This window comes from Sminthopsis crassicaudata, chromosome 3 (genome assembly GCF_048593235.1).
Source record: "Sminthopsis crassicaudata isolate SCR6 chromosome 3, ASM4859323v1, whole genome shotgun sequence".
NCBI lineage: Eukaryota > Metazoa > Chordata > Mammalia > Dasyuromorphia > Dasyuridae > Sminthopsis > Sminthopsis crassicaudata.
The window spans coordinates 215,834,262-215,860,573 of record NC_133619.1 but is presented as its reverse complement, the minus strand read 5'-3'; the positions used below and the strand labels follow the sequence as shown (position 1 = coordinate 215,860,573).

The 26,312-nt window shown below is 35.9% G+C and overlaps 1 protein-coding gene across 7 annotated transcripts in view; it reads right to left on the bottom strand.

Annotated features, from left to right (window-relative positions):
• ASB9 (ankyrin repeat and SOCS box containing 9) overlaps positions 1-26,312 on the bottom strand; it is a 238,952-nt gene that overhangs the window by 155,831 nt on the left and 56,809 nt on the right. For 4 of the 7 annotated variants that reach the window (XM_074299956.1, XM_074299950.1, XM_074299955.1 and 1 more), the window contains 2 exons: positions 22,269-22,460; positions 14,306-14,506 (listed from right to left, as the gene is read on the bottom strand). In XM_074299956.1, coding sequence (XP_074156057.1) covers positions 14,382-14,506; positions 22,269-22,460 — 317 coding nt within the window. In that variant the 3' untranslated portion in view covers positions 14,306-14,381. Of the gene's footprint in view, positions 1-14,305; positions 14,507-18,583; positions 19,046-22,268; positions 22,461-26,312 lie in introns of those variants that run through there. The other 3 variants (XM_074299951.1, XM_074299952.1, XM_074299954.1) reach the window with 2 other exon arrangements.

Below are 26,312 nucleotides of genomic sequence, written 5' to 3'. Positions count from 1 at the left end.
AAAGAGAACTTGAAGCGGTATGCGCACTAATGTCTGTATACCTCTTGATTTAAATTTTCCTCCAGCTATCCAAGGACGGCCACATTCAGGAGCTGTACTTTTAAAGACAGAGGAGGTGCAAATTAAAAAGTCCATTTTAAATCTGCTCCTGAGAGTCATCTTCATGGATATTAAATCCTGCAGGATCCACTACAGGAAAAGTTGGTGTTTTAAATTAAATTAAAATCTGTTTTAATAATATTTTTTCCCAATTGCATGTGAAGACTTTTTTTTTTGAGTTCCAAATTGTCTCCCTTCTACCTGAGACTATAAGCAATTTGATATAGGTTACACACATGTGCAATTAGATTAGACTCTTCCAAAGGAAATGTTCACAATTAAAATGCCATGTATACATACATTGTATTTAATTTATACTTTAACATATTGAACATGTATTGGACAACCTGCCATCTGGGCGGGGGGAAGGAGGGGAAAAATTAGAACAAAAGGTTTGGCAATTGTCAATGATGTAAAATTACCCATGCATATATCTGGTAAATAAAAACTATTAAAAAACAAAAACAATTAAAATGCCACTCCTTCCTCTTTGGCCCTATAATTCTTAAAAATTTGCACAGACCATCTTGAGGTGATAATGACCTCTAGTGGTAGTGGTTCATACTATGCATAAATTCCTTGCTTTTCATCCTCTACATGTACAGAAAGACAGAATCATCGAATTATCATATAAGCAGTCAAGAAAAAACAAATTCCTGCATTAACTATATACAAAAATGCGTTTCTCATTCTGTCCATTATCTCTTTGCCACAAGATGGACAGTGTTCTTCATCAGTCCTCTGGAATTCAGGTTAATTCAATTTAGTTGATCACAATTCTTAAATTTTTCAAAATTGTTTGTTTTTACAGTAGTAATATTATAAATTGTTCATCTGGTTCTGCTCACTGCATTATGCATTAGTTCATGCAAGTATTCCCAGACCTCCCTTTCTAAAATGTCCCTTTGGATCGTTTTTTTAACAACAAAATAATATTCCATCATGTTCATGTGCCACAATATGCTCAGCCATTCCCCAATTCTGGGACACCCTCTTAGTTTCCTGTTTTGTAATTACAAAAATATTTATATACACAGAAGTTCTTCTCTTTGACCTCTCGAGGGTGATTGGGGTGATGTGGGCTAATGGCATTGATTTAGCAGTGGTATTAAGCCAAAGGGAGTGTATTATTTTCTAATTCTTTGGGCACATTTTCAAATTGCTTCCCAAATGGTTGAACCAATTCACAGTTTCACCAATGATGCATCAATATTCCTGTTTTCCTTAAGCTCCTCCAATATTTGTCATTTTCTTTTCTTTGTTTTTAATCAGCTTTGCCAATCTGATGAATGTGAAGTACAACCAGAGTTACTTTAATTTGCATTTCAAGTCAACAAGCATTTATTAAGAATTAACTATGTGCCTAGCACTATGATTTAAAAAAAAAAAAAAACCCTGGAGACAAAGAAAGGTAAAAATGAAAAATAAAAATACCTGTTTTCAAGAAGCTCATAGTGTAATTAATGGGGGAGACAAAAAGTACAAACAACTATGGATAAACAAGATAAATTGATGGAGGTTACGCACTCATATTAATAAAGACTGGGAAAGATTTTCCACATTTCTCTAATTATTTGTGATTTGAAGCATTTCAAGGCTATATATAGTTCACATTTCTTTCCTTGAGAACTGCCTATTAATTAGACCATTTATCATTTAGGCAATGGTTCTTATTCTTATAAATTTGAATCCTTTCCTTAAATATTTTGGACATAAGACCTTTACTAGCAAAGCTTCGTGCAAAAATATTTTCCCCCCAGGTAACTTTCTTTTCTAATTTTAGCTGGGTTTGTTTATGCTTAAATTTTTTTTTTAATTTTACAAGATCAAAATGATTGTTTTATCTTCTATGATCCTTTTTATCCCTTGTTTGGTCATGAACTCTTGCCCTGTGGATAGATCTGAAAGGTAACTTATTCTCTATTTCTCTGATTTGTAGGTAATATAACTTTTTACATTCAAGTTATATATTTATTTGGAGCTTATCTTAGCATGAGGTATGAGGTGTTGGGACTAAACCTAATTTCTGCCATAGTGCTATCCAGTTTTCTCACCTATTCTTATAAAATAACGATTCTTTACTCAATAGCTAAGGTGGATAGGTTTTTAAAACACCACGTTACCACACGTATTTCTTCTGTATTTTTTGTACCTAATCTGTTTCCACCAATCAATCAGTGGACTAGCTAACCTGTAATGTCCCTTTTGAATCCAAGTTCTTATGAGTCTAAAATGATGATTTCTCAAGCTTTCTATGGCATAAGGCTGTTGTCTACTTGAGACAGGGCAATGTTCACACCTAAAGGTCTTCTTAAAAATCCTACAAAATCACTGTCTGACACCACTCCTTTGAAAAAACACTTTTTTTAAAAGGACTTAAAAGTTAGAAAATCTGACATTGCCAGGGGTGAGAGAGGAAAAAGGCCTGGAGCGTGAAGGGAGGGAGCAGAAATCAATTATAATGGATAGACTCCACAATAGACACGGAAAAGCAAAGGTAGAAAAAAATCAATCATGTCAAATCAATGAGTATTTAGACATGTGAAGTTACCACAGTTATCTTTGAAGGCATTTCCCATCAATACATGGGCAGTTTCATTCACTTCTCTAAGGTTGACCACAGCTCTTAAGACTGAACCTTTCTCTTTTCATAAATTGACATAATGCCCAAAACTTCTTTCTTTCTCTCCAGTGGCTTAATTACAGCCTACCACATGTGCAATATGGAGGCAAGGGCCATTGATTTGGTACCTGAGCCCTTCAGGCCTAACAAATTTACCAAGAGAAAGGCAGCATCTAAGTAATGAAAGAACAAAAATTCTTACAACCACACTCTTTGCTTCAAGTAGCAGACTAAAAGCTGAAAGGGAATTTCTGGGACATCTAATCTAATCTCTTCATTTTATAGAGAAGCATAATTTGGTCTAAAAAACAAAAAGATCTGTCCAGGATCACACAAGTAAGCATCAGGGCTGAGATTCAAACTAAGATGCTGGGACTTTAAATCAAGGGACTTTGTTCCACTAACACAGATCAAGGCAAGAAGATGGACAGTTCATAAACCATTGGTGATACAAGATAAAAATGAAATTGTCTTTGCCCTCAAGGAACAAATTGGAAGTGATTGTACATATGAATAAATACAACATGTATAATGGATAAGTATAATTTCAGGGAGGGAAATATATTAGTATTTCCCATATAACTATGGTAATCAGGAGTTGAGAGGGAAACTTCCATCCAAACTGCACAATGTCTCCTGCAGAAGTAATCCTTGAATTGAATTTTGAAGGAAACTAGAGATTCTTAGAGAGCAGTTAAGTGGCACTACAATGCATAGAGTTCTGGATCTGGGGTGAGGAAGACATTTTCCTGAGTTCAAATGCTGCCTCAGACTCTTACTAGTTATGTGATCCTAGGTAAGTTTACCTCAATTCCCTTATCTATAAAATGAGCAGAAGAAATGGCTAACCCAATATTTTTGCCAAGAAAAATCCAAGTCACAAAGAGTCAGACATGACTGAATAATCTATGTGCCAACTATTATGATAAGCACTTCAGATACAAAAAAAGAAGAAAAAAATTTAAGTTCTTGTGCTCAAGGAGGTTCATTGTTTAAACAAGGAGACAACATGAAAATAACTATGTACAAACAAGATGTATACAGAAAAAAAAACTGGAGATAATCAATAGAAGGACGATATTAAAATTAAATAGATCAGAAAAGGCTTCATGTAAAAGGCTTGATCTTTAACTGGGACTCACATGAAATTAGGAGTTAGAGATATGAGAAGGGAGAGGATTCCAGATTTGGGGTTCAGCCAGTGAAGATACCCAGAGTTGAGGGATGCAGTAAGGTGAAAAGTAAGGAAGGAGCTAAGCTGTAAGGGACTTTGAAAGCTAACCAAAGGATTTCATAAGTGTCAGAACAAGGATTAAAACTCAGCTCCTCTGAATCTAAAGCCACAGTTGTTTCATGTGATATAAGGAATAACTAACTTTTCTCCAATTTGATGGAGATAAGAATATATAAGCTGCTAAAGTTGTCATTATAGAGGGTATAGATTGGGCATAAAATTTTTTTGTTGTTCAGTCATGTTCAACTCTTTATGCCTTCATGCAAGGATGCAGGAGTGGTTTAATATTTCATTCTCTAGTTCATTTTACAAATAGAGAAACTGAGGCAAACAGGGTTAAGTAACTTTCCTAAGATCACAAAGCTATAAGTATCTGAGGTCTGGATTTGAGCTCAGGAAAAGGAATCTTCCTGACTCTAGACCCAGTTACCTAATTGACCATATATATATAAAATAGTTTGGGGTAACTAAAAAGATATGAAATCTCCAGTCATGGGTAGCGATTGTTTAGAAATTCAATACTTTTTTTCCCTACATTGGAAAGTTGCCCCTGGAAGGGGATCAAATAATAGGTAGACTTTTAGAACCAGATCCTTCCAATTTTATGATTAATGGGTTTTTGATAAATGCTATGAGAATTTTGATTGTAAAGTACTCAAATATTTTGTGCCAATGCAAAAACCAGGTGCTTCAGTATAATCAAATTAATTTTTCATAATAATTAGCTTCCATTTAAATAGAACTTTTCTACTGAGTCATTTATAATCCCAATAAAAATAATTTCTCACCAAAATTTTCATACCAGATGACATGGAGAGTATGTGAAAGGATGAAGAGTCTGTCATGGTATTTTGTCATTTGTAAGGTTTAGAAGTTTGCATAGGCTCTATCCATTGTGCATTTTGTTTGTTTTTCTAAAATGCCTGCCCTATAACTTCAATGGCACATTTGGCTCCAACTATCAGTAAATATTTTAAAATATATAGCATAGGTAAGTGTAAATAAATACAAGGTAAAGAGAGAGAGAACTCACCATTTTTTTCTGAAATGGAAATGGCTGCACAATACCTGTAATTACTTGATCCTTGACAACTGATGAACAAGTATCAGGATCATGGTGTTCATTAGCTGTCTGGATTCAGAGCAGCTGTGACTGGAAAAATGATTAGCCTTGACCATGAAAGGAGGATAAACAGAAGAAAGAGGCAGCAGGCAAGATAAGGCCATGTAGGGCCACATCTGAAACCTTCTATATTACTGAGCAAATTAGACAAGCAGGGGAAGAAAAAAGTGTCAGGAACACTGTAACCTAGAGACAATTCCAAAGTTTTTGTTCATGAATGGAAATTTCCAGAGCTTGTTTTATGAACTAATCATTTTGCAACAGACTCCTTTCTTATCCTCCTTGTAGCATCTCCTCCCCCTCTGCTTTCTTATCTCACTGGTTTTTATCTCACTGCTTTTAATGAGCTATGTGACAATACTTCCATCTGCTGGCTAACTCGATGCAGTTGAGCAGATGGTTTTCTTTAGAGCAAATTGAATTTGACTCAATGTTTTAAAAATCTTTTCCTATGTCTAACTTATACTGGAATCACACAAAGTCCATGGCTTTAATTGGATTAAATAAGATGGATTAAATATACATTATTTACCCATACATATACTCATTTATTTATTTAAAATTAAGTGTCCTACTCAAGAAGAATTAAAATCTCTTTCTCCTCCTAAGGTGGGTGACAACTAAGGGAGAATGTTGATGTATTATCACATGCATTATTGTGCTATGCATTTTAACTGATTTCCTTTTTTTTTTTTGAAGGAAAGTTCAACTTAAAGGAGAAAATTATTTCTAGAAATAGAAAGGTGAAAAATGATAAAACATATTTGTGTAAAAAAAAAAAAATTCTGACCACCCAAAAGTCAGTTGGAGAGGAGACCCAGGTTGGTAAACAATGGATTTCCCAGCATGGGAAAAGAATGAGATGCTTTGAGATCAGTTACAACAGCAAGCAAAGGATACAAATTCAGAGGCAGATGACCCAGTACAAAGAGTTCCAGGCCTGGAATTGGACAAGCCAGGTTCTAGTCCTAGAGCGTTACATGACTTTGCTCAAATCATTTCATTCCTTGTGTCCATTTCTGCCCCCCCCTCCCCTTGAAAAAGGGAGTAGGGAAGTAGCTAAGGGATAGAGCACCAGAACTCAGGAGGACTTGAGTTCAAATCTGGCCTCAGATACTATGCATTTCCTAGCTGCGTGACCCTGGGCAAGTCACCCAATTGCCTCAGGAAAAAAAAAAAAAAAAAGGGAGATTAAATGATTTCACAAAATCTTGGTCTGACTTCTTACTACTGTCTTGTAGCATTTTGCTTTGAGATCTCACCATGAATATGGTTCTTTTAGGTTTTTGCCTCAGAATTTGTTTGTGCTCTTTTTTACATGAGAGAGACGGGAGGCCACCAGCCTTGTGAGTTTCAAATGGCCAGAAGAGTAAGCCAGGAGTACCCCTATAACCCTGACAGGCAATGTAGCCTGTCTAATTCTGGCATAGCAGGCCTAGACAATATTGACTATACATTTAATCTTTCTGCTATATGACAGCCCCTCAACTATTTGGTGCAGTGGGTAGAATACTGGGCCTAGAGTCAAGAAGATACATCTCTCTGAGTTCAAATCTGACTTCAAACACTTAGTAGATGTGCAACTCTGGACAAGTCACTTAATCCTGTTTACCTCCATTTTCTTATCTGCAGAATGAACTAGAGAAGAGAATGGCAAACATTCCAGTATCCTTGCCAAGGAAACCTAAATAGAATCACAAAGAGCTGGACACAATTGAAAATGGTCCAACAATATTGTAATACCCAGGAAATCTCTAATCTAAATATGTTCAGTTCCTTAAATATGCTATTTCAAGAAAAGGTTTTAGTCTCCTCATAATTCTTATCTGAACATGTCTTTCCTAAAATATGGCATTGAATATAGCATTCCAGAGCACATAGTTTATGATTTCCCTTATGCTTCTATTGATGAAACCTAAAATTTCATTGGGTTTTTTGGGGATTTTTTTGTTGTTGTTGCCTTGAAATGCAGTTCACTCAAAATGAGTTTTCAGTCTACTAAAACCAAGGAATCTTTTATCATATGATCTGTTTTTCATTGGCCATCAAAATCACTTTTGCCATCAGCATTTTGTTCTTAGAATGCCAACCTTCTCTCAACAACTTCCCATGTAGAACTTTAACCTGTGAGATCCTACTGCGCCTATTTTTTCTCTGAACTCCCAGAAATCCAGTCGTCCCAAATTTGGCTACACATTAAGCATTCTTCTCTGCACTAGAAATTTTACATTTGCCCTTCCCCCAAGAAAATAGTTCAGAAGAGATTGGAGTGAGGAGGAAGAAGGTAGAGACAGATATTAAATCTTCTCCTAAGCACTCCCACATTATTCTTGGAAATTAATAAAACAGAAATGATGAAGTCTTTTATCCAGTTAGCCAAGAGAATTAGTATGACATATTAGAAAGCCGGCCTTGGACTCAGGAAGGCATGTCCCATTTCTGACATAAACAGGCTCTGTGATCTTGAGAAAATTTAACTCTCAGTTCCCTAGGCAAATCTCTATGATTTGCACAGCAGTTGCAGATTTACCTTCCACCAATGAAATCTCTAATTTAAACAAAAAAAAATCCTATCACAAACTCTAAAAGGGAGTGATTACTTCCTCTCAAAGCTCCCATCTTTTCTATTTTGACAATGAGTTCTTCCTCCTTAGTCAGGATCAGGTCCAGAAAAGAAATTTCTTTCATCACTTTTCCCTCTAAAAATAAAAAAAAGGAAGGAAGGAAGGAAGGAAGGAAGGAAGGAAGGAAGGAAGGAAGGAAGGAAGGAAGGAAGGAAGGAAGGAAGGAAGGAAGGAAGGAAGGAAGGAAGGAAGGAAGGAAGGAAGGAAGGAAGGAAGGAAGGAAGGAAGGAAGGAAGAAATGTTCATTAAAGCAAGCCACAGATCTATTAGTTGCTCAGTTTTTAACAAAGAGAACTCCAGAGCACATCTGGATAGTTAAAATACACCAATCACTTTTCAATTTAATACTTTAAAAAAAATCATACTCTCATGCCAGGTTGTGATCTATTTCCCAAATGTATTATCAACTTTCTCTTTTGCTGGGTGGTTTCCACTAGCATGAACTCCTGCTACACTCAAGTTTCTCATTCTTCCTTGGATGAAAGGAAGTAAATGGTGGTGCATGATTACTATGTAAATGCTTTCTACATACAATGTTTGTCCCACTGGTTCAGGGTTATCCTGGCAGGAACACATCTTGTTGTTTAACAATGCTTTTTTCCTACCTTCTTTAACTAGCCTGCTCCTTTTGAACAAAGTGTTCTCTTCCATAGCTACAATCTAGTTATGTGTCACATCACCAAGTCTCTGAGATAAAGAAGATTGAATTTACCTCCTTACTTTAAGATTTCTGGCATACCTTGGATTTTATCCCTATTTTGCTTGTTTCATGTACTGATATTTGAGGCCTTGTATAGTTTTAGCATCTCTATTCTTGGAAATTATTTCCAATTACATGTTTGGTCTTCTCCACTAATATTTTCCTTCCCATATTATACTGTGTAATAACTGGTCTGGTTGATTTAGCTGGGAAGTTTTCTTCCTCCACTTCTTTTTTAAAGTTTAAAGCCTACTTGATCAGCATTCAAGACATCTAGGCAAATATAGTTTTATTGCCCTTCATTAGCAACATTCAATCTCTCAGCAGGAAAAAAAAGTCCATCACTCTTACATCTTAAGTCCATAAATAAAAATCCAATTCTCAGATACCATCTTTGTCATCAAGTACTCACTTTGCTAATTCAGTTTTCTATTTTGAAGCAGGGGAAGTTAGGGATGCCGGGCCTCGAGTCAGAAAGATTTATCTTCCCGAGTTCAAATCTGGCCTTAGACACTTAATAGTTGTGTGATCCTGGTCAAGTTGTTTAACCATGTTTGACTCAGTTTCCTCATCTGCAAAATGAGATGGAAAAGGAAATGCCAAACCATTCTGGTTTCTTTGCCAAGAAAATCCCAAACGGGGTCATGAAGAGCTGGACATGACTGAACAATGAAACTCTGAAGCCTTCCTTGGAGTCAAGATAAAAACACCACTTTTGCCTCTAAACTAATTTTTTTCTTTTTGCTGAGGCAATTGGGGCTAAGTGACTTGCTCAGGGTCACAGAGACAGGACATGATAAGTGTCTGAGGGCAGATTTGAACTCGGGTCCTCCTGACTTCAGGGCTGGTTCTCTTTCCACTATACCAACTATTCCCAAATATTAATTTTCTTACCAGGATTTTACAATTCTTAACTTTTAACCTTTAACTCTTTTTAACTTGTAACTTGATATATTATGGCTCTTTAAAAACTTTTACAAGATTTTGTTTTCTTATTCATTTTCTTTCCTTTTTGATCTGATCTTTCTTGTGCTATATATATTGGAACTAACATATATTTTAACATGAATAACATATTGGATTACTTGCCATCTAGGGAAGGAGATTGGTGGAAGGAGGGGAAAATTTGGAACACAAGGCTATGCAAAGATCAATGTTGAAAAATTATTTGTGCATTTGTTTTGAAAATAAAAAGCTTTAATTAAAAAAAACTTTTGCAAGGTAAGTTTATTTTCTGTATGATAGAGTTGAAATAAAGGTAGCACATTTGCAAATAGTTCAAAAAGGCTGAAGAGTTCAAAGTGAGAAAGAATTATAGGTTCAAAATATAAAGATGGCAGGTTTTTAGATGTTAGTTTATAAAGAAGAGAGACAAGATGGACTAGCTCGAAATATTATAAACATAAAGGTACTGCTTTCAAAACATCAATAATGGGTATTCACTGCACAAAGCATGATATGAGTATGGTCCATTCAATGATGATGATAGCACTTTAAGATTTGCAAAGTATTTTACATTTGTCATCTCATTTGATCCTCATAAGAAGCCTGTGAGATAGGTCCTATTATCCATCCTATTTTACAAGTCAGAAAACTGAGGGTGAGAATGGTTGGTACCATAGTTAGTAAGTATATGAGGGTGGACCCAAACTCAGTGCTTTCTGGCTTCAAGTTCAACACTATTTCCACTCACCTGCTATCTAACTGCCATTTTGTAATGAAGGACAGACATAATAATGCTTTATGTTTTTATATTATAGGCCAACTTTATAGGAATTCAGTGAACTGACTGGATAAAGATAAATAAAAGAAATGCCGCTGAAAATTACAATTTATCAATTCTTGCCTTTCTTAGAGTCACAATCTTGGGCAAAATCAAGACATGAAATTAAGATTCTGGCAATATTAGATCTGGAGACAATGGATTTTTAGTTCCTTTCTAAAGAACAAGTTCAAAGAGTAAATAACTTTCTTAATAAAAGATATTAATTTCTAATGGCTTCTGTCTTCTGTGTGATCTTAGAAGGCAAATGAATCATGTCACCTGTACTCCTAAGTTATGATTTCTCTATCAAGTAAGAATACACCCACTACATCGAATCAATCAAAAGTATGAACTAGTCATGAACAATGACGTGACATCTCTGTGAATCAATCCATGGAGAGTATATCAATTAGGACTGATGAGAAATCTATTCAGATTGGTTAAGGGACTTGGCCATGATGTAACATGTGTAACAATGAGTTACTGTGGAATCAGGCTTTTGAGCATCTAGTACCTTAGGGCTGAAGATTTTTGGCCAAATGCCTGGGAAAGAATCACTTGGGCAAAGGAGAAAAGCCTTGGTTCCTTCTTCGACTTTGGTCTTGGTCTTTTCTCTACTCTTAAGTGTAAGAGAACATTTTGAACTTCAAAGGATCAAATGGTTTAGACTTTTCTTTAGTATCCTAACAGCATCTCTGTGGGCAGCAGTGGTTAGCAGTCATGTTTTAATGAGAAGCCAGGAACAAGTGGTAAGAAAAGAGTAGGAAGAAAGAGAAGCATTTATTAAGCACCATGTATCACGAACTTTGTTTAAGCATCATGTGTCATGCACTTTGCTAAAGCACTTTATTAAAATTACCTTTTGGATTCTCACAACAGCCTTGTGAAGTAAGTGGTATTATCCCTGCCCCCTCTCATTTTACAACTAAGGAAACTAAAGGAGAAAGAGATTGATTTTCTTGAAAGTATCTAAGGCTAAATTTGAATTCGATCCTTCCTGACTCCAGGTCCAGAGATGATCTCACCCATCAGCCAAAGGAAAATCTAAGAAAAGTTCAATAGTCAAGAAGCTACATCATACTGTAAGGGAACATCTTAAAGATTCCAATAAAATGGACTTCCAGGAACTTTTTTTTTGTCACATGCTTTACATAACTTTAAGCTTATTTCCCCCTGGACATACTTACTGTAGAATGTGTCAGTCTTGAGAGAGGAATATTTTTGTACCAATTTTTATGTTGTTGTATATCCTTTATTTTCAGAGGACTAATGGCATCACGGGGTGGACTTACCTGTGATTTTCATTTAAATGAGACAGTTGCATGAAGTTGTCAGCCTTACTCTCTCTTCCAGAGTCATCAAAAACCAATGTAAAACTCAAGATGACCAGCGATGGCCTAGGATGCATAGATGACCTTGTCTGATTGAGCTCTTCATGCTCTACAAGGCCTTGAGGCTTCAGTCACCTTCATGGTCGTTGAAACAAATTGTTCTCATCTTCTCATTTTGTTGGAGGAAGTCTTCACATGCTTGAGATAGGCATTCCCTAACTCACTGCAGCTTTGAGGCATGTTGGTTAGTCTCAATCTGGTACAACCCATCTGCTGAGATGGTTTACAACATGTTACAGCTTCTTGGGTTTCTCTTTAGGTGAGAGTTAGGTAGCAGATAAAGTCGTTGAAAAGCTCTGAAAAAAGCTCAGCAACCCCTATTCTTATACTACCTTAGTAAATACTTTCTAAAATTCTGACTAATGTCTAACTAATGTCAAGACTGCTATCAACAGATAAACACAAGGGAAGTCTCTTGATGGGGACTTGTAACAGTATTAAAAAGATACCTTTAACTACTCAGAGATGCCCATGGAACCTAAAAGGGACACACTGCAACTGCAACTTATATAGACCCAGTGGAGGCTAAGGAAATAGCTCCTGCACTAGGCCTGAAGTCAGGAGGACCTGTGATCAAATCTGGCCTCAGACACTTAACATGTCCTGGCTGTATGACCCTGGGCAAGTCACTTAACCCCAATTGCCTCAGCAAAAAAAGAAAAAAAGAAAAGAAAATGACAGCTGGGCAAATGCTACAGGAGTTTGTAGTATCAGAATGCAAACCAAAATGGTAAACTGTATAGGTGTTATTTTTACCTGGCCACCATTCTTCCTCCTCCAACAGTAAAGGGCAATAGCCTTTCTAAACAACTGATGGCTCCAGTTCAAACAATGGAATCATGAATGTATGAATTTTGTTGACTTGTTGTCAAGGGAAAGGAACACTGAAAACCTTGTCATGATATAATGGGAAAAAAATTTACTCTAGAATTAGAAGCCTTGGATTTGAATCTTAGCCTGTATTTATAATAAGTGTGATGTTAGGCAAGTCATTTCTCTGTGACTGTTTGTTCAGCTGTAAAATCAATATACTATTAATTTCTCATGGAATGGCTTTCATGAAAAAGACTTTGCAAATCTTAAACTCCCTCCCAAAATGCAAAGAAAGACTCATCTTCCTAAGTTCAAATATGGCTTCAGACGTATACTATCTATATATTCCTGGATAAGTCATTTAACCCTGTTTGCCTTAGTTTCCTTATTTGTAAAAAGAATTGGAGAAAGAAATTTGCCATTTGTCACTCCTGTATCCTTGCTAATAAAACCCCAAATAGGGTCTTAAAGTCATATATAATTGAAAAATGATGGAACCCAAAAAATAAAAATAAAACCTATAGTTTACATATGACATTAAAAAAAGTCAAATGAGTAAGTAACACAATGTAATATAATTTTCCACCTCCACTTAAAATCACAGACTAAGCTTAGTCTTGGGCAATTCTCACGTAATTCTAGCTCATGTCATCACCCAAAATTTCTCATAGAAATATCAATTTAGCTTATGCTGGGCTCTGCAAAGAAAGGAAAGGGTCTTCAGCAACTATATGCAAACACTCAGGTTAATGGAACACATAGGCCAGTTTTTATTTAAGCTGATGCTCCAACCTCCCCTTCCCCAAAAAATACTACAATAAAAAAAAATACAATCTACAATGACTTGCACCTATCTTTAAGCAGCCCCTTCAACTCTCTTTTCCCTCCAGTAAATCTCATATCCCAGAAGGACCTGTAAAATTCTTCAAATTTATTATCAGTGATATATTGGACCCAGCTTAAACCAGCTCACAAGAGACAGTTCTTAAATTCTCAGTGTGAACACAGATATCTTGAAAAAATAGGCAAACTCTATAAATCAGGGATTGAATTACTGTTCTGTTTTCTGTATTGACTATTAAAAGTGATGCATGCATATGTACTGTCAAAAAAAAACAAAAAAAAGTTATAATTATAAAATAAAATAAAAATTAAATTTAAAAAAGTGATGCATAAAATATTAATAATACAGATCAAATTTAAAGGTGTATTACTTTTAAAGATTTGCCCCCCCACCATTAGTTGGTTGTTAATGTTAACTATTTTATCAACACTCCCATGTAATATAACTCCGCTCAAAGGTTTTCCCTAAACCCTTAGAGAGGCAAGTACTTCAGTACTGAAAGCCAGTCAAGCCTTTTCCCCTGGACTAGCACAGACCTAAGTATATTCACCAAATGTGGCTCCACACTACTTCACACAGTTCCTAGTTGGTCCAGGAGTCCCTTCCTCTATTTGATTCTCTTTACCTGGGGCTGGTTTCAAACTATATCTGGTTCCCTAGAGGGAAGCCATGGGTTTATGTGTGGGGTCTTCCCTCCAAGGAACCAAAATATAGTCCCTCTGTCCTGAGTGTCCCCAGTTCTCCAGTTTCCAGTTTCTCCTGCCTCCCTTATAACCTGTTAAAGGTTAAACCTTAAGGCTGTAGCTCTAATTAACTCACTGGGGACCATTCCTCATCATTAGAGTAGTCTTTAGGAGGAAACAAATCCCCAGCCAGTAACCTGCTCTGAAATCAAAGTCCACTGAGTCCTATACCACACCACTGCTTAGACCCCAGCTGGACCTGTATGGCCACCCTTTCCAGGACAAAGAGAACATTCAAACAGAATCCTTTCCTAACTGAAAAGAAGTGATATTGTCCAACATAATCCAACTTTATTCTGGAAAAAAAAAAGGCACAAAAATAACAACACTACTAATCAGCCCCACATTTTTCTTTTTTTTTAAACAAAGAAATTTTAATATGCTAATATTTTGGCTTCTTATTTTTGAAAACAAGAACATGTTTAGATGTGTAAGAGAAATCGTTTCAGCTCCTCAGGAAGTAGTAGTTCACTTATTCTATGATGCTGTTTGATTCCAAAGCACTTCCTAATTCGTAGCCGGCAAATCTGCATCAAAGACAGAGGCCCTGGAGAAAGAGGCCACAAGATAAGTTACACACCTGATTTCATGGACCTAATATGCGTTTTTGTAAAGCAGAGAATAGGTTACAGTTTAACAAAGTATAAACAGCCCAAACACATCTTAGATTGAATCTGTTTTTTGTTGAAGAGGAATTTTCAGATTATTTTCAACCAATCAACCCTTAGGTTGTGTTTTAGAAAAGAAGGAGAAAACACTTTATAAATTGACCTTCCTCACAATTTTAAAGGGACTAATTTATTAATTACTTGGCTCACAAAGTTTCCAATAAAAAAGCAATTTAAATTGATAAAAAAAAAAACTAAATGAAAAAAAGCTCATTGAATTGAGCACAATCAACTTGGAGTTATGGTTGAATAGCAATTTTAAGATCTTTAAGCATAACATGTTAGTACAATGAATAGAATCTATTTCTATCTCAGTGATGATTATATGTTCTAAAATATTTAAAAGTTGTAATACTCAATACTTCAGCACAAATTGGAGAGTATGCTATCACAATCCTTTCAACACCAGGGGGTGGAAGGGTGGGAGATTCTGCATGGAATTGGAGGAACAATTTTTTTGAGTCATTAAAAAACCAGCCCATACACTCCCAGAAATTCTCTCATGGATGTTATGAGGAGTCCTAGCTATCTCTGAAATGACCTTAAAAATTGTATAAAATATTCTTTTTCAGATAATTCCAAGAGATGAACAAGTATTATTCTCTTCACTTTGAACAAAATAATTCTACCCAAAAATCAAAGGAAGAACTGGGGAAGAGATAGAGGGGTATCAGCTTCTCCATGTGTCCCCAATTCAGAAAGGCCTGTTCCAAAAGCTTTTGTGGATGTATGAGAGCTTATGTATGATAGCAGATCATGGCATCATAGGATCATCAGAAGCCATTAAATCCAAGCCCCCTCATTTAACAGATGAGGAAATTGAGGTCAATGGAAGAGAAATTGCCCAAGGCCATATAGACAGTGTTGAATTGGATTTGAAATTAGGTTCCTGGAATCCTGAGTAGATGAAAAAAAAAAAAAATCCTGGCTCCAGTCCATCACTAGCAATAACATATACTCAAGTGCTCCACTGCATTCAAAGAATATGTTAAGGAATTACAGAAAGCATCTTATTATGGGCCTTTAATGCCAGGCAGCATTCAGAGATTTCTTTTACACCATTTGGTTGAGGGTGACTCACTCTTAACACTTTTTTCCATCCCACAAGCAAATATTTCTCTAAAAGCTTATTTAAGGGGGGGAAGAAATGGCCTTGAAATGCAGCAAGTTACCATCCAAAGAAGAAGACAAATTTGGAAGAAAAGAGGGGGAATCCCCCCCAAGAAAAAGAAAATAGCTGCCCTCTCTGAACATGGCTGGATTTCACTTAATTTATTCTCTATCATCCACAAAGCTGAGAGTAGGTGGTAATTTAATTAATTTCTTTTCCCCCAGGTGCAAAGGAACAGATGGCCTGAAGAAAATATGATGGAGGTGACACTCAGGGACAGAAATTGCCATGTTAAACCAGTGGGCATGACTTTTTGCAATGCTTGGCACAGCCTCTGCCTGTGGTTCCAGCCAACTGAGAAATCCCTTCATTGGAACTCATTCCAACAAAGGGATGTGGGAGACAAAAAAGATAAAAAGATTCTGTTCAGCAGAAAACAATCTTTTTACGAACCAATGGAATTGTTACAGACCTTGTCACCATTCAAAATGAGACTAACAAGGAATATGAGCTTAATATACATAAAAAGGAGGGGAAAGAGACTCATAGAACCCTTAGGATCTAATAGGAAAATAAGAATTGGGGTTTTTGTTTTTTGATACATAAACAGCACCACTCCCCTCCCCAAACGTTTGTTTTTTTTCTCCCAAAACTGTCAATCAATCACAGGTATACTTAGCATATTTCATTAGGGTATACATCCAGGGAATTTTTTTTTAAAGATAAATATTTATTGTATCTGCTTACTTATAAAGAATATTATTTTAATTCAAACCATGCTAAAAACCTAAAATAACTTTCAGTTAATAACTCAATTTTACATTAAAATTAAACACTTAAAACAGGAGATACAAAATATCTTTTTTTTTCTGAGATATTATTTAATGCCTGGAAATAGTCAGCACACACCCATATGCATACCTAACCTTTTACTGAGGGTTTAATTAAAGCTTTGTGAAAAGGTAAGGTGATATTGTCCAGTTTTGGCCCTATTTTGATTATAAGAAGCTAAGAGTGTTTGGAGATTTTATTCCCTGCTACTGTATGAACTCATATTATTTGCATTGCCCTTGTGATGACCCTTTAATAGGTATAGAGAGAAAGAGTAATTAAATCCAAGTGGATCTGAAATATAACCATCTCATATCTGGCTACTACAGGACCTGGAGATAATTTATTGAGGAAACTGACAAAGTGGAAAGTCCCTGGAAATGCAAGACAGAAGCCAGGATTCAAATCCCCCAGCTGTCACTAGCAGTGTGACTTTAAGTAATTCACTGTAATTCTCTAACTGAAACTCATTTTTCCCATCTTTAAAATGGGGATCCTAATATCACCTCATACAATATTAATCCCTATGGTAGCAGTAAGATGCTATTAATATAAGTGGTTGTTATTGTTTGTCCTTCATTCTCGAAGAGCACTTTGAACATCAGGGAGGTGACGCCATAACTTGCAAGTGAATTGGATTTAAGTGAGGGAGTTCTGTGCAAGGTCACCTGCCTGACCTTCCCCTCCAGAGCCATCTAGGTCCAGTAGTCAGATATGAAAAGAAAGTGGTGTAGAGAATGAAATTCTAAACCTTGGGCCAGAAGACACAGGACTAAATACTGGTTCTAACCCTTGTTGGTTACCTGGAAAACCACAAATGGAAAAATGTTCTGAGCCTGGCTGCCTCATCTGTAAAATTTTAATTAAATGATTAATAATGCAATAAATTAAAAATGCATTAAAATGTTTTACTCGTCTGCAAAATGGGAATGAAAAGAGTACCTGTGTCTTAGGATTCAGGTGAGGATAAAATCATATATTTATAAAGTGTTTTATAAATTTTAAAGGATTATATCCATGTTGCTAGAATATTTACGATTATTACTTCTAAGTCTTCCTGAGGCATGGCCAGGGGAACACTCTAAAGAGTTGTGGCTCAGAGGGTGCAAAAGCAAGAGACAGGGTCTGAAAATGCCCCTGAAATGCTAAATATAGCCTCTGTGCCCAAGGGTTGGCAAGATGTTGGGACATCTTGACAACCACCCCCGAGAAATTTCAAATTTTTCAGGTATCCCATTGCCCAATTGAGATTGATTGTGCCTATGAAAGCAAAATCTCTCATTGGTGAGGCTTTCATCATCTATGCACCTTCTAAAAAGACCTTCAAAAGAGCCAGACCTATGCAGAGGAGAAATAAGTAACTTTCTAGGTAGTATTATTTGAAAAATCCAGAAAATACCTGTCTAAGGCCATCTTTCCTACTATCTCACCTTAACACCTAAATTCCCAAAATTAAAATTACTTCTTTAGCTTAAGGCACTGTCTCCACAAAGACCTCCTATATAATTGGTGACTAAAGAAATAGAGAAGTAATGCCTAAAAATGAACATGGATTTAAAATTTTGAGAATAGCATAAAACTGACTATGCTGTAACTAAGTTAAGAAAACCTGGTGAGCTACAGGAATGATATTCATTCCAAGTTGTGATATATGAATATAAGTGGCTGCTAGGTGGCGCCATAGTGCACAGCATGCTGGAACTGGAATTAGGAAGCTTTACCTGATGTGTGACCTTAGACAAGTCACTTAACCCTATTTGCTCAGTTTCCTCATCTGTAAAATGAGCTGGACTAGGAAATATAAACTACTCCAGTATCTTTGTCAAGAAAACCCAAATGGAGTCACAAAAAGTCAGACATGACTAAAAGGACTGAACAAAAACAAAAATAATTATGTGATAGAACACTATCATGCTAAAAGAAATAGATGATTTCAAAGAGGCATGCAAAATTATATTTGAACAAATTAAAAGTGAAACAACAATTTATATTATAAACAGCAATATTATAAAAATGAACAATTTTGAGGACTTTTATAAACTGATGAAGAATAAAATGAGAAGAACCAGGAAAATACTTTTTACAATACAACATTGTAAAAATAAACAACTTGTAAGAATTCTATCAATACAATTATCATTCAAAATTCCCGAGGACTGATGATGAAACATTTTATAACAGAGAGGTAATCAATTTATGAGGCAGGATAAGATATATTCTTAGTATATAACCACTGAAGGAATTTGTTTTGCTTCATTATATGCATTTGTTACAAGGAATTTGCTTTTCTTTTTTCCCCCTCTTGTAGTGTGGAGGAGGGGAAAATAGATTTCTGTCCAATTAAAAAAAAGTAGACGGAGGGGGAGGCTACAGATCTGGAATGTTAACATGCACTTTCAGATGAGGTCACTCTATTATTAGTTTTACTTCATTGTTTTGCTTTGCTATAAGAGATGTCTCACAGAGTAGAGGTAATCTGTAAATAAAATGTAAAAACAAAGTACATCAATAATTTTTAAAAGAAGCAAGAAAACCATAATGTTTAAAAGAGATTCAAATAGCAAAAAATTCATCAATTTTCTGAGAAATGCTCTCCTTGGGCCCAGTAACAGCTTTCATTTGGCAAGCTCAGGGAAAACATTTACTTAGTCCACCAAAACACTCTATACATTTAATTCCGGCAAACATACTAAAAACAAACCAGATTCTCCCCCAGGGAAATCCCATGAAAAGATGAAAATGATGAAAGAAATTCTGACTTACTGTCAAGTTTTCTAATGTCCTGATTGAATAAAGCTTCTCTATATTTTAGGTCCTTACACTAATTTTAACTGTTTCTAAACACAATGGCCTTGCATTTGGGTCTGGTTGGGCATAGCTGACCCCTACTATCAGTGACCAATTCATTTTTCTTTTATCCCCTCCCTCAGAGAATCACAGGATTGCAAAGCTAGAAGAGATCTCTGAGACCAACTGTTCCAACCTATACTCTTTTCTACAACATCTCTGGAAAAAAAGAAAAGAAAAAAAAAAAGAAAGAAAGAAAGAAAAGAAAAACAGTCCACTGGGAGACCCAGTAGCAAATGAGGAATTTGCAGGAAATTTCATTACATAAGAACAGATTTCACAAAGAATTTCTCTGTCCTTTCTCTGTGACTAAGTCTGTCTCTCTTATCTCTCTTTTTTCTCTCTATCCTCTCTCCTTCTCTCTGTGTCTGTGTCTCTGTCTTTGTCTCTCTGTCTCTCTCTCTCCCTGATTTGTCCTTAATATGTTGTATAACACCAAAGATTTGGAACTACTAGGCAGTACCTGTTAAGCAAGGTCCAGTTGTTGACCTGGTTCTCAAAGATTTTAAACTTATGAAAAAACACTGTTCTGAGACAGCTTGGAGAGGCTTCTACCCAGAACAAACCCATGTTCCTGGGAGGTGGGCCTATTCCATAGGGATGTTATCAGAATCTCCACCTGCTATTAGAAGAATTATGTTCTCCTTCTTTATCCTTTCTACCATTTTAATAAAGATATTTTTGCTACTATATTATGGTTTATATATAGCTCTTTGGTTCCCATAATCCCTGAAGTTAAGACTTCTCAAGCCAATAAATGGAAAAATGAGCCATCCACACCACTATTTCCAGAGGCAACTCGTTCCATTTTTTGGATGGGTCCAAGTGTTAAAATTTTTTTTTCATTATTTTGAACCAAAATCTTTCACCTCTTTAATTTCTATTATATACAATTATAGAAATTATAGGTAAAAATTATAGAGAAAAATAGGAGCTAAACTATAAAATGAGCTGAAGAATGAAACAGCAAACCATTTCAGTATCTTTGCCAAGAAAACCCTAAATGGGGTCATGGAGAGTTAGACATGACCAAAAAAACTTAACCACAACTATATATACATATATGTATGTATATATATATATATATATATGTATATATATATATATATATATATATATATATATATTCACTGAATTGCATACTAATTACATTTGTAAAGGTAAAATTAGGTCCTGCAAGAAAATTTCAAGAAAATTAATAAGTAGAGTTCAACACACTACTGACAGAATATGATAATTAAAAAAATGAACAGTGTTGAAAAAACTGAATTTAATAGTTATATGAAGAGCACTTAATGAGAATAAAGCAAGCATTTTGCCTGGGAAAAATAAATTAACTTATTAGTATATTACGAACTCATCAGCACAAATCAGTTATTGGACTTGTTAACTGAAACTCTGTAAAGAAAGAATTCTTAACCTGGGTACTGTGAAACTTGTTTTTTAAAATATTTCTATAACAATTTCAATAAACAAACAAAAAAGGCTAAGAACCTCTGCTGCAAAGAAGAGTTTTGAAAGAATGTGATACAAAACATCACATGGCTAATGGCAAGACTAGGTAGATTGTTGCAGTGACAAGAGCCATGTCAGCCAGGAGGCAATGATTAAGCAGAGAAGAATGAAAAAAGGGGGGGGGGGGCATGAAAGGCATTGAAAAGGGAGATGGAGGTGTAGAAGGGAAGAAGAAGGTGGTGAAGAAAAATCAGCCCTCTTTACAATTAATTCTGTGGCTAAACTTGATACTTAACATCTGGCAAGAGAAAAGACCATGTTCTAGGGATTAAAATGAGATAAGTAGGTCAGGGTCATACTGAGAGGAAACAGTCCTTTCCCACTGGACTTCTTAGGATTCATTTTAGTTCCTAAAATACAGCACAGGCCATGAGAACATTGAGAAAATGGAAATTGAGCCTCAATCCCCTTTTGAAGCCACCCATAAGCTCTCTTGGACATTGTCTATAAACCATCACAGAAGATGGCACAACTCTATACCTAAATTCCCAACATTCTAGGCTTTTAGGGGTAGAGACTGTGTAGTTATTTGAGAGACTGATTCAAATAATAATAGCTCAACTTTTTATAGGTCTGAAGGCATACAAAATAATCCTGCAAATAAGTAGTGAAAGTATTATTCCCATTTTAAAGAAAACAGACTCAGAGAGATTAAATCACTGATTCAAAGTCATAGAGCAAGTAGGTATTCAAGAGCCAAAAGTCAAATACAAGTCTCTTGACTTAGGCAAGTTATTAATATATTTTGGTTTCAATTTTCTCATAACTAAAATGAAAGGACTGGATTAGATGAGTTTCCAAGTTTCTTCTGGCTCTGAACATTTGGGTCTATAAATTTTTGACTCCAAGTGTCCACTCATTTATTTCACTATGTCACCCTATCCCTATATTGTCACTTGACAGAATTCTATTAAACTAAACTAATATTTGTACATAATTATCGTCCATAATGAAGCCTTGAAGAAGAGACCAGAATGATGCAGATTTTGTCATAAGCACCAATATCTGGAAGCACGATTATTTTCACAACCACTCCCACAGTCACTTTGAGGCTACCATACCCTCAGGTACCCCCTGGTCAGGGGAGTCAGCCCATGCAAGATGTCCAAGCTCAGTGTAAGTGTGGGAAGGCATGGAATCATCAGAGAAGCTAGCTGCATTGGTGACTAGTAACCTGATCATGAATTCAGGTTAATAGCTAAATCAATTACACTTTTACTCCACCAAGAGAAAGGATGAGCAATCTTTTATGAAAACAGAAGCATTTCCTCTCAGTATAGACAACACAGAAGCTTCAAAAATGTATTAGGACCTAAATTGGAACAAAGCAGGAGCACCTTCTTTCTGGGAGAATACTTGTGCTAGAGTGCTATTTGGGGGAACCAAATCCACTGGCCGTTTGCCTTCAGCATTCTTTGAGTGTGGTTCTGCTCCAAAGTCTATCAGCAAATGAACCAGATCCGAACTGGAGTTCCTGGCTGCCACATGAAGAGGGGAATCCAGCTCTTTCCCTTGATTAGCATTTGCTCCTAAACAGTTACAACAAGAGGAGGGAAAAAAAATCCATATTAGTCATACACTAAGTTCCTTTCAAGATATTAGTCCCCAACTTCCCTAAGCAAACTGCAGCTATACTCTCCCAGGGACATGTTCAAATTTGCTGTTGAAAGGGGATGGGACTTGGTCTGAAATTTGCTGTTTTATTATTTGTATATTAATATATAGCTTCAGTTAATTTGCAAATTGAGATAATAATCTCACCTTTGCCACAGTGCAGATCAATTACTTCAGAAAGTTGGATATTTGGATGGTGCTGTGAAGGGTAACCTTCATATTATCTTGTACTATTCCTATAAATACTCTTAGAGGATCCCCCAAACTAGTAGCTTTCCTGGTTCTTGTATTATTATGTCAGCAATGTGCCATTCAGACTCATCTATTGTCTTCCATTCTCATGACATGACTGACCATCTTTTTTTCTGTAAGTCAGATCACTGATGATATATCATAGTAGAAGGAAGCATGGTCGTACAATCAGATGACCTATCTATGACACTAACTGGCAATATGACCTCTAATTCTTTGGATCTTTGAAAATGAAAGAGTTTGACTGGATGAGGATAGACTACTGAACTTGTAATCAAAAAAACCTGGATTTGACCATGTGTCAAATGGACATGTCATCCAACCTCTGAGGACCTCGGTTTCCCCATCTGTAAAAAGTGGGGATTTGGGGGCAGCTAGGTGGCGCAGTGGATAGAGCGCCAGCCCTGAATTCAGGAGGACCTGAGTTCAAATTTGATCTCAGATACTTAAGACTTCCTAGCTGGGTGACTCTGGGCAAGTCACTTAACCCCAGCCTCAGGGGGAAAAAAAAAAAAAAGTGGATTTGATTCAATGACCTCTAAGTTCTATGATCTCTAAAGCAAATACTGTTCTAACACAGTGATGTCATTTTGGTCAAAGGACAGCAACCAACCATTTAAATGTATCTTTCTTTAGGGCTTTGGGCAATGAACAACTTTGGTCATTCTAAAATTCCGGTGTCCCTTAAGTTACAGATCCTGCTTGGGCTTTTGCAGTAGTAAGCAAGTCAGGACAAATAAAAATACTATGCAATTTCCAAAACACAAAACAAAACAGTCTCCTTTCCTACCCAAATGTGTGTCATCAATGTCTCTCTTCACATTTGTCCAAGATGCATGTTTATAGAAAGACCAATTCTAATTCATGTCTGAATGTCATAATTTGTTTACAATGTATTGCAAACACATTATGTACATTGTACATAATGTAATGTACAAACACTTAATGTACATTGATTAAGATGTATTATATTTTATTTTTTATTTATAATTATTATATATATAAAATTATAAATACAATGTACAATGACATACATTTTCATCTCCTTTCTTTTTTGTGTGTGAATGGTGAAACTGACCTCTTTCAAATAATTCTTTCTCAGTTTGATACTTGTGGATATTAATACTCATTAAGGTCACTGATAAAAATTATTTCCATAATTGTATGTTTTATGAGAAATATGAATAACATTCATTATCTTTTATCATTCTCCTATACAATGTTTTTCTATATTAACTTATTTTCTAAATTGGTATTGTGCCCTTCTCTGACATGTCTCTCCAGTTGACAAGGGGATCAACTGACTGCTGACTAAGACAGTTTCTGAGCCCTACTTTCAGTCAATAACAATTTATTAAACACCTATAAGGTACTGTGCTAAGCATGAGGGATACAAAAAGATGCAAAAATAGTTCCATTCCTCAAGGAGCTTATATTAAAATTGGGAGGTCAACAAACATGCAAACAAGCTACAAACAGGACAAATAAGAAATAATTAACAGAGAGGGCATTGGAATTAAGGATTAGGAAAGTGTTCCTATAGAAAGTGAGATTTTAATTGAGACCTAATGGAAGCCAGCAAGCAAAGATTAAAGAGGACAACATCCAAGGTATGGGAGAGAGCCAGAAAAAAATGGTCAGAATTGAGATAGAGTATCTTATTCACAGAATAGCCAAGAGGCCAATGTCCCTGAACTGAAGAATACATAATAGAGAGTAAGGTGTTAAGACAAAAAGCTAGGGAAGATGATGTCATGAAGGGCCCTAAATGCTAAAGAGCATTTTGTATTTCATTCTAATTGTAACACTTCTGTATCTGTTTAGTTTTTCTAAGAAATGGTGATGATTTCTTTAAATTCTATCCCTTTCTCATTCTGATATAAATACTTTACTTAAATAGGTCAGACTGGACCATATAGTACCTTAATTTCTAGCCTTCTCTCCTAATCCTACATTTACTTTGATCTTCTAGATAAATAGCTGACCTCCCTGAATGCATGAAAAGACTCTTTTACCTATAACTGTTAATTTACTGCCAATTAAGCTATGATCAAATCCATTGGTAGGGATGCTGTCCGGAGTCTATCATTTCATTCTCATTTTGAAGAAAGTTGAGAGATACAGATATGAAATGTCTAAGTAGTCTCTACAAGTCATTCTCTTTTATTTCATTTCTTTCTTGACCCTGAATCATATTTCCCCACATTTTTCATGGTCTTCCTTTTTATCCAACTTCATACTAAAGTCTCACGGTGTCTGCTGGCTTAAGTTTAGAGGACATTCTATGCTCTTCACTGAATTCCCATATGTCTTCTCTTTTATAATAGATTCTGGTACCCATATTATAATTATTTTCATAGTCATTATGTCCACCAGAAATATATATATATACGTATATATATACACATATATATATACATATATATGTGTATATATATACGTATATATATATATATTGCTGAGGCAGTTGGGGTTAAGTGACCTGCCCAGGGTCACATAGCTAAGAAGTGTTAAGTGTTTGAAGTCAGATTTGAACTCAGGTCCTCCTGACTTTCAGGGCCCTACCCCCTGTACCACCTAGCTGCCCCTCACCAGAAATTTTACAAAGGGAGTAGAATAAATGCCTCATGAAATGATGCTTATTGCTATCTTCAGCTATAAGATGAAACCAACTTTGATGGCTCTTTTTTTTGCCTCGTTAACATTAGGAGCCATTCTTCCATTTTTTCTATATCTTTTTATCTAATTTATTACATGAATGTCAGTGTGAATACTATTCAATTCCTCTTGTATCGTTAATCCCCTGATTCTTTGAGCACAAGTGAAATAAAGCACAAAAATACTTTGGAAGTAGCATGTTCATATTTAATCTTAAGGAAACATCAATTTTTCCCAGAATAGATGAGGAAACTAAGGCCCTCAAAGTGGCTTACCTATGATCACAAGGCTACTATTAGAGACAGCAGTCGCACCTACGTCCCCTAAATCCATATCCAGTGCTACATATATGATGTCGTATTAGAGGCAATGAGGCATTGCTCTCTCTGAGATATGCCACATACCCGGTATGTTAAGGATCACACCTAAGTGTGAAGGAGAAGGATGACTCTCCAAAAGCCCCCACAGCTGTGAATCATTACATACTTGAAGGAGTTGCAAACCAACTTTTACTAACACAGGTGGTGTTTGTGGATTGGGAATGAAATAAATCAGAGGCAAGAGGGAAGAGGAGAGAGGTCAGTCTCTTTGTATCATTATCATCCTCTCAAATGAAGAGATCTATTCTGCTGGTCAGAATTAGATCCCCAGCAGCCACTAGCAGATTGCTCCTGTAATAATACCACTTCCAACATATTGGGTGATTCTGAGATTTTTGAGGGATCTTTTAAACTGGGATGGCCAATTAATACTAAAATCAAAGAGAAGGTTCAAAAGAATTCGCGTTGAAAAAAGAATGCCATTTTGGCATTATTGACTCTTTGTCAATCTGTCTCTGAATCCATTTCCCAATTCCT